We start from the raw sequence: 9,500 nt of genomic DNA, 5'->3' as shown, positions 1-9,500 counted from the left end.
CCCTTTCACTCAAATGATTGTTGATGTGAACACAGCCTAGAGAAAACGGTTCTGTTTTATTTTAGGTTATCACATTGTTCCATCTGCTCCCAGATTTTTTCTTTTTTTGGGAGCAAAAACAAAAAAAAACAAGCATGCTTGATGGTATGGCTTGGCTCAGGGCCACTGTCCTTGGCCCCAAAGAGATCAAATTAACCGTGGATCACAGTGTTTCAGAGGGTCCGCGTCTACCTTTACAAGTTGTGGTTTCTCTAAAAATCTTACATCTCTTACCCCCCTGCAGTCAGTCGGGCCGCTCTGACAGGCAACACTTTACTCTGCAACCTCCCCCAACGGGGTGAGAACACGTCCATCAAAATGAGGCTGCCGCGACAGACAAGCTGGGTGCTAGACAACCTGTCAGATCAGGTTGTGTTCCACTCTGCACAGCTTTGCCTTCATTTCATCGGCCTGTCTGTTTTTTTTTTTTACACTTATTTTAACTCACTTTCACCCCCAACAGCTCCTTCCATCTTTCTTTCTTGATAAATATTTCAAGCTCCACTCAAATTTATGTTTGAAGTTGCCAGTTCACTCACGCTCACAAACTCTGTCCATATCACTCAGAAAGATGTGTTGATGGTTTCTTTTGGCATTTGTTGTCAGATGACTTTCTTTTTTTTTTTTTTCCACATCTAACAAATGCTGGACATTTCAGGGATTTTCACCTCTGCGGCTGTTTTTTGACGCTTGATGTTTTGTTTGTTACCGCAGGTGTACAATGCCCGTCCTTACAAGTGGCTGAGTGGAAGTTTCCTCGGACGGCCAGGCAAAACATTACTGGTGAATTGGACAAGCTTATGTACCCGTACTGAGAGGGCAAAACGAGTATCGAACATGTTGATGTTTCTTTCAGTGAACAGATTTCAATGGTGCTGTTGACTTTAAATTCACACTGTATGCCGAAATTAACCCAAGTAGTTTATAAATACAAGAAATCACAATAAATAGCCCCTGAAAATTAAGTTATGTGAAATGTTTTGGAATTTACACTTCATGGTTAAATACAAAAGCTTTCTGCAGTTTGTTTTCTGACTACACAGTATCAGACGTCCGAAGATACTGTAGCTCTTTAACCTGTCATGGCTATCATGCTTTTGGGACAGCTTCCATTAAAGAGGAACAGGATTTATTTCTAAGTACCAGCAGATTTTATGTATGTTCTTGCTATACTTTTTTTTTTTTTACATCTCATTCTTTTTATCTGTTCAATAGTTCTTTCTCTTGTCCTCCCATCTTATTATAAACAACCTAGTTTTGAACTAACTTGTCGTAATATTCACCCATAATATCTGGACATTATGTCAACAGGAGTATTATAATAGTCTTTACTGAAAAAAGCACTGATGTGTTCAGTTCGTATTTTGCCCAATGTAACAACAATCTGACTTTTATTCTATTTTTGCCTACTGATGAACTTCTCCCACACCAGGTTTTAATTTGGTGAGGCGATTCTCCTTGCTCAAAGAAACAGATGTCAGAAAGCTCCGCAACCCCCGAGGTTCTGTCATCCTACGCCTTGGCAAGGCGTCACTCTTGCGCCCAAGCGAGTAAGTCCGTTGTATATCTCTCTCTCCCCTTTTTTTTTTTTTTTGTCTTCTTCTTCACTGCTTTGCTTCCTTTCCCCAGCAGGGGAATTCATCCGGCACAAATATGTTTTGTTCAGATTTAAGTGGAAGGGAAGGAGAATAAAAGTTAAATTATGTGCAAGATTTCCCACACTGTGTGGGCACAGAGTTTGACAGGCTTTCTCTTTTTCACATCCTTCTGAATGTACCCTTTAGCCGTATCGGCTTGTGAAAGTTCACATGTCAGCGCTGTCTAAGGGTTATTACATGAAGAAGCAAGAAACGTTGGCCAGGCGCTGATTGAGTTTCCAAAATTACCACTGTTACTGGCTTGTAAAAGTGAATTCTTACAATCTATTTTATTTTATTTTATCATTTTTGGGGGGGATTTAACCACATCTCTGCATTAAAACAAGCTTGCATAATGAAATTTCATCCTTACTTGCCTTGGCAGAATCTGTAGGAGTGATGTCTTAATTAGTAGGCATGTTGCAGTTGCAAGCCACAAAAAAAAAAAATCAGAAAAAAGATTTATCAGGGTGAGGATTAGGCAGCTCCATTTTAGAACATGTTCTGAACTTGTTTTCTGGGCACAATTTTTAGTCATTAAAAAACCAGCAGCATGAGGCTTCCTTTCTGTGTAGCTATGTCTTTATACATTTAAAGGTTTTTTACTCAGAGGTTACTTGTAGAGTTGACAAATGCTTTTAAGGGTTTTGTTCTTTGGTCTTTTTTTTTCCCTTCCTTGTACTTTCCATAAAATGTTAATGTTATACTCCCCAATAATAAAACACTTTATATTTTTATTTTTTTTAGAAATTGCCAAATGGGTCTGCTCAGAGCTCGAAGTATTTTATCACTCTGTGTTTGGATGTGATGTGTGAACTCGCTTGAAGATGAATCTGCCTACACAACACATTTTTCACGTGAAACATATTTTTTTACTTTTTATCTTAAGAGTCACAAATATTATTTGTCAAAATCCCGGCAAGAAGTATTTCTTGCGAAAGGAGAGAGAAAACACGCACAGAACTCTGTCACCTCTTAGGAAACCAGAATCTGTGTGGCAGAAGAACAACATTTCAAGATGTTTTTGTTTTGCTCTCAAGCATATGAGGAGAGCACAGAAAGGCTGCGCTACGTCTTTTTCATGTACGTTTCACTGAATTTTGTTTTGTTTCTTGAGGTTTTGATGCCTCAGATAAATTTGTCTTGCATATACATACAAAAATTAAGAGCCCATTGCACTGAACCCCACCGAAAACCTCCTGGTTATTCCACCAAATATTGCTTTCTGAACTCTGCCTGAGTTAAAACATTAGCATTGCTGTTTCTAAATGAATATTAACTCGTTTTCTTTGCATTATTTGAATTGTTGTTTTGACCTTTTCTCATTTTCTGCAAATAAATAGAAAATGTTTGCTTGAAATTTCGGAAAAGTAGAATAAAGGTTGTTCATAGAATAAAAGAACAATGTTCATTTTACTCAAACATATGCCTATGAAAAGTAAAATCAGAGAAACTGGTAATTTTATGTGGTCTCTTAATTTTTTTTTCCATGTATATGTATATAATTAAGAAAGGAGAAGCCATGATGCTCTCCACCTATTCTTTCAGAGTGCAGTCTCTATGGCAGGATAATAGGATGAGAATTGACTTACCCGGGCCTGAGACTGCACAATAATGGCAACGCTCAGTAAAGAGATGAATGACATGACACCAGTGCTCAGCCGCTTGTGTTATATGAGAGACGACTACAGCAGTCTTGCAGAAAAGGATCCTATAACCATCACAATGGCAGGCTTCCAAGGCAGGGATTTTAGCATAAAGAGCCAGTGGGCAGGTTGTGAGATGATACACCCATACTGACTGCAGAACTTGACTGCGCTTCATAAACGCCTCACCATCAGACCGGGCCGTTTCTGATCGTGGAAGATCAGACCGACAGTTTCTTTCAGCTGTAAGTCAGTGTTTCCTGTTAGACATTGTTGCAGGCAAGGTGAGTATGGATTTATTCATGACAGGAACTAACAAGGGGGGGCATTGAAAAAATAAAACCACAAAAAACAAACAAACAAACAAAAGAAGAGCAGCAAAGCTCCATCTTACTAGGGTAAATGAAACCGTTACCCAACACTTTAGGAGTCGATGCCGGTGAATTCCTGTTTGAGTGAGAGGACCATTGAAGTGTCAAGGTGCTGCACTGGTGTGTTGTGATGAACAGCAAGTGGAGTCTAGAAGTGTAGGTCTTAATGTACTTGTCTATCTATGTCCTGACTATCGTCTGCAGTCATTAGACACGGATTATGTGCTAAAGAATAAGAACCATACGAAGGTGGCAGAAATGAGCCTCATCTTATGGTTGTTGAGCTCACCTTAGAGACAGATTAACTCTCCTCCAAGTTCCCTTGGAGGGGATATTGTCCTTTCGAAATGATTAAAGCTCAGACGGCTTAGGCAGCTGATTACGAAGTCTTTCGGATGCCTCAATTTTATTTGTTTGTTTTGTTAGGCTCGGCTGGGAGGAAACTTTATGGGTAGATCCAGAAAATGCTGGAGAAATTGCATATCCCTTCTGGACTGAGATGAAATGGAGAGGGATGTGTTGGCTTGGTTTCAGTCTTGGCCCTGTTCTCCCCTACATCCTCATTTCGAACTGAAGACTGACAATGAACAGTTACCTGACTAGAAGAAAGCTAATGATGCAATTAAATATGCTTGCTATGAGTTAGAAAGGACTACAGGAACAATAAAAACAAAACAAAAAAAAACTAGATTGCACCAAGAACTAAATAAGACTAAGGAAAACTCGACGTCCTTCGTTAGTCTTTATATCTTACTCAGTTTTCGAGGTTTTTCACTTTTGTCAAGTGACATTGAAGACACACGTCAAATCTCACCACAGGGATTTCAGTTTTCAGCAAATTCATATTTGGCTAAGTCTAGGTTTATTTTTAATAATCTGAATGTGATGCTTTTAAGCCAGTTAAAGATATTTCATGAAGCTAAGATAACAGCTGATTGGGTGATAACTGCAGGTATCTTCACAAACAGCTGACTCACTGTAATTTCATTTATATCAAAAACATCCACTCATCCATCCTGAGAGCTGTGCACCACTATGGAAATAGCGTAAGGACCCTGCTACGGATTAGGTGTTTGTAATTTGTTTAAACTTCACAAAGGAAAGAAACACAAAGCATTCTAGCAACAGGGAAAACCTACGGCATGTAAAGGCATTTGTCAGCTGTCTCTTTCAAACTGAGTCCGCTTCTTTCATGTGTCAGGTACTCGCTGTTTAACATTCCTTCTGGTTAGCTCTGACTGAAGCACTAGGAGACAGAGGCCACAGCAAGCAGTGGATCCAAGCACACTAAGAAGTCTGCATACAGGTGTCGATATACCTCCCCAGTTAATATTCGGTTCTTAAGCAAGAGATCTACCGTTTTATTATCATATTTCCTCTGTTGTTCTCCTCTCCTGTGGTTCTTTTTACTAAAACAAGAGAGGAAGATGTAAGTTTGCCTGAAATCTGAGTCAGTCTGATTCATTCTGGGTGATCTCTTCTCGGAGCGTCTGTTTCAGGGATTTTATTTTTATTTATTTATTTATTTATATATTTTTTAATGACCCTGAATGTAACAGGCAATGTTTCAGCACTTCCAACTTAAAAAAAAAAGTCGATAGTTTTTCTGAGTGGTTTTGTGCCCTGCAGCTCATATCTCTAATCGACAGCAAAACAACTCTGTTCTGAGCACGACTTTTTCCCTTTCTCCTCTCTGTCTGTGGCGCGTTCTGTCACATTTTTTCCATCTTTTCTTTATCTGCTTTTCCACCCACATTCTTTAATTATGAAAAGCTAAAACTCCTATGCATTTATTTGATCCCTCAATGTATTTTAAAAATTTTTTTGTACCTCTCTGTCCTTCTTTGTCTTCTTTCTTCTCTTTTTTGTTCAGTGTTTTCTCCTTCTCACCTTTTTCCCCCTCCCGCACTCATCTTCTTTGTTTTGACGTCTCGTACTTGCCTGTTTTCCCTAGGATCCTACCTCGCTCATAAATCAACGTCACCCAACTTCTAGGAGTAGGAGACCAGCTGCCAGCATCAACAATTCTGTGTGCGTGCAAAGGGAAAGAGTTGGAGTGAAATAGAGCAAGGGAGAATATTTCAAAGTTTTTACCGACTCAGTGAGGAGACATTTCACTGGTCTCTGTCGTGAAACCCTCGTCTCTCAATATACCCACACACCTGTATGGATAGTATTTGTGTGTGTGAGTTTGCGTGTGTGTGTGTTTTGAATTTGTGATCTTAGATGCCCTTGACTGAAACCGAAGGATGAAGCCCGCCGGACTCTTTCTGCTATGAAAATTAATGCCAAGGGGTCAGACACAGCAGCTTTGCATTGTGCTTTATGGGTATAATTCAAAGCCAGGCCAACAGAGTGTCTGGAAAACGGTGTATATATATTTTTAAAAAATCCTGTTTCTGTTTGGGAATACAAACAGCTGCAGAGCTTCTAAAAAACTCACGTTTTTCATAAATTTACAAATTATTTTATTGATTTGTTCAGTTGGTTGCTTAGAAATTTTACTTCAACCTGTCTTTTGTCTAAAGTAACTCCTTGAGATCAAGCTAAATACTGTCTGAAGGGTAAACGGAAAGACAGAATTGCCATTGATCATCATTATTGTGAAGAATATAAATATAAATGATCTGGACTTTTGAGAGGAGTTTTTTTTGCATTCATAATGTCTGAAAAAAGATGACAGATGTGCTGATCAGTACTTTATTTTATCCCTGGGTAATGATGCGAGTTGTTAAAGAATCGGCTTCAACAAAGTCCCAGTCTGATTCAGTGAACATATTTCATACTTCATGTATTTTAGAGTGGCCAAAAAAACTTGATTTTTTTCAGTATTTAATATCATTAATCGAAATTAAATATAAAAATGTTTTAAATTGAATATTGCATGTATTTTCATGTGTTAATGTAAAGTGTTTTATACTTATTTATGTTTTAAAAACATTCCCAGCTAATACTGAAATGAAATATTTTGTTGGGAAATAAAAGTAGGTATTGATGTGTACATTTTGTTTTCCTGAATGATTTCAATTAGCTGGCAATCGTCGCGTATGTGACGTTTCCTAACCTCCTTGTTCCAGTCAAGTGTTCCCTCACGGCTTACCTGACGAGTTCACGTTGATCTTCACCCTGGCTTTGAAAAAGTCTGCACTGAGGGACACCGTCTACCTCTTTCAGATATCGGATCAGCGGGGATATCCACAGGTGCTGCTTGCTTCACACACTCTCGTTGTCCCGCAACAGCCCTCTTTCCTCCCGTCGCCACACATCCCCCCTCTCGTTTATACCCTATCCATCGATCGCTCACCTTTTAATCATCTAACTTTTCTTCCGCGTCTTTCTTTTTTGTGACCCTCTCATCACTTTTTGCATAGTCATCCACTTTCCCTGTCGATTTTTTTATTTTTTTTTCCCCTCACGCGACATCTTTTCAATTCTCTTCACCCTTTCATCCCATTTGCCTTTTGTCCTGCCTTATTTGTTATTGGGCAACCCTTTCTCCTTCTCTCTCTCTCTCTCTCTCCACCTCTCTCTTTCTCTTTGTCCGTCCTACCTCAATCATCTCCAACTATCGTCTTTCATTCACCTTCATTATTATTCATATGTGTTCCATGATGAAGCACTGGAGTCCCTCCGAGTCTCGATAATCGCTACGAGTCTGAGGCCAGATTTAAATGCTTAGTGTGTATGATGGATGGAGGCAAAGTTGCCTCATTAGTTGTGATTGATTGGCTGCACTTCTTGTGTGCGTAATTAATGCCTTGCTTTACTACCTCGTCTTTGATGTGTCATTCTTCGGCGCCGCTTGCTTCTATTTACGAGTGCAAATTATTCTTTGTTCAAGCCGAGATAACTTGAGATACAATACGTTTTTATGTAGTGTTTAACTTCTTACCCCTTCATAACCGACTCCCTTCCTCCCTAACCGAAGCTCTCAGTGGACTTCAGCGCCCCCGACGGCACCCTGACCCTGCGAGCCAGGGGTACCGACCCCGAGGCCGAGCTGGTGAGCTGCGTCTTTAACGGCGAAGGCGTCGAAGCCCTGACGGACCTCCAGTGGCACAAGCTGGCCCTCAGCGTGCAACGCGACACCGCCTCCCTTCACGTTGACTGCAACTCCATCGAGACGAAGCCCCTGGAGCCCCGAGGCGTCCTGCAGACCAACGGACACACACTGCTGGGTGTTCGGGCCTCGGATGCCGGACCGGTGCAGGTGAGAATAACTTCTCCAAAACCTCCTACAATAAGATCTGAATGGTAATTTAATGGTTGGCTGCGGACACTGCATTATAAGCCTTTACCTTTTAGGGCTAATAATACGTTTCGTTGTGGGCTAAGATCTACTATTTTTTTCCCCTCTAACAACCAACCAACCCTGAAAATGAAGTTATGTTATTTTCCAATTACAGAGAAACTTTCAAAATTCCTATTTCAATTTGTGAAATCTCTAAACCTAAAAAATAAAAGTTCCAGATGTTGGGAAGCACACATTCGAGGTGAATTTCAATTGATTGTTTTTGACTAAAAATGGCCATCATACTTTTCATGTTTGTTTTAGTTTAACTTCACAACTACGCACAACTTTGTGTTGATTTACCACGTCACATCCCTGTTAAGCACACTGAAGATATGTTTGTATAGTGACAAAACGTGACAAAGGTTTATGGGTTTTGGATATGCTTGAAAAAGTTTACTTCCACCAAACACAACATTCTTCCAAGCTTTAGAAAACAGAGGGAGATCAATTGAATTCTTAAGGCTCTATGTTAAATTTGATGTACGGTGACTGGCAGGTGTTCAGTGTATTAACCAATGTTACAATTTAAACAGATCGCTACCTTTATCAGATGTTTGTGTAAGAAGCAAAGACGTAAAAAAAGTGTTTCTCCTGATGAGTTTACAGGAACGCGGAATAACTCATTTGGAATAACTCACAATAAAATCCCTTGCCACACATTACTAAAGTACACAGTGCACATTTATATTAAATATAGTTATTGATGTGATTATGCGAGATATGTGCATTTTGTTTAATGTACGGGATTCTAATTTGAATTTGATTATTACAGCAAGACTATGGAATAAATCAAGATTAAGATAGGAATGTTAATGAAAAGCAGGTTGGCTCCTTCGTTGGAATGCAAAACAGATGCTTCGTAAGTGTAGAAAGGATGGCTCGTACACACACATGCAGGTGAAGCTCTCAACAAACAGCTTTCCAAATGATTTGTTTGAATGGAAAAATTAATTGGCCTTTAGCCATGTTTACTGCCTCGCTTTAACTTATAGCAGAAATACAGCCGCGGACGCGTAGCCCTGAATGCAAAGCACCGTGTTAGTAATTTCCTCCTCTCTCTTGGTTTTTCATGCTCTCTTCTCCAGATGGATGTTCAGCAGGTGATGCTGTATTGTGACCCAACGCTTGCAATTGAAGAGTCCTGCTGCGAGATCCTCGGCGCTCGGGTAAGACAGGAAATACTTTCTCCCTGTGAATGACACAGAAACCGATTCAATGCGATGCAGACATTTTTTCTATTCCTTACACATGAATTGTTATGTTGCTGTTTGAAATATAAATGGAACTTTAACAGAACAAAGACTAAATTGGCTTTGTCTAATAGAGAAACACTGAGAACCAACCAGTCTGCTAAAGAGTTAAGGAAACCCATATTGTATTCTACCCTAAATGTTGTTTTTACTCACCCAGACCAGTAGGTGGGGTAAACATGGAGTATGTCAGTGGTTCCCAAACTTTTTCTCCTGCGCCCCCCAGCGGTTTCCAAACATTTTCTGGGCCCCCCCTATGGATT

At 39.8% G+C, this 9,500-nt stretch overlaps 1 protein-coding gene across 1 annotated transcript; it reads left to right on the top strand.

The window, feature by feature from the left end:
* Positions 1–697: 697 nt before the first annotated feature.
* On the top strand, positions 698–9,153 carry LOC106943648 (collagen alpha-1(XVI) chain-like; the record flags this gene model as incomplete). Its single annotated transcript, XM_015026960.1, has 5 exons — positions 698–822; positions 1,472–1,589; positions 6,771–6,894; positions 7,622–7,903; positions 9,073–9,153. Coding segments are annotated over 5 exons (730 nt in total), but the record flags the coding sequence as incomplete, so codon positions are not given.
* Between the last annotated feature and the right edge of the window lie 347 nt (positions 9,154–9,500).

The sequence above is a fragment of the Poecilia latipinna genome, unplaced genomic scaffold, assembly GCF_001443285.1.
Source record: "Poecilia latipinna isolate Pla-1442-1.1 unplaced genomic scaffold, P_latipinna-1.0 Scaffold5618, whole genome shotgun sequence".
NCBI lineage: Eukaryota > Metazoa > Chordata > Actinopteri > Cyprinodontiformes > Poeciliidae > Poecilia > Poecilia latipinna.
This window is presented reverse-complemented; position numbering and strand designations above follow the sequence as displayed.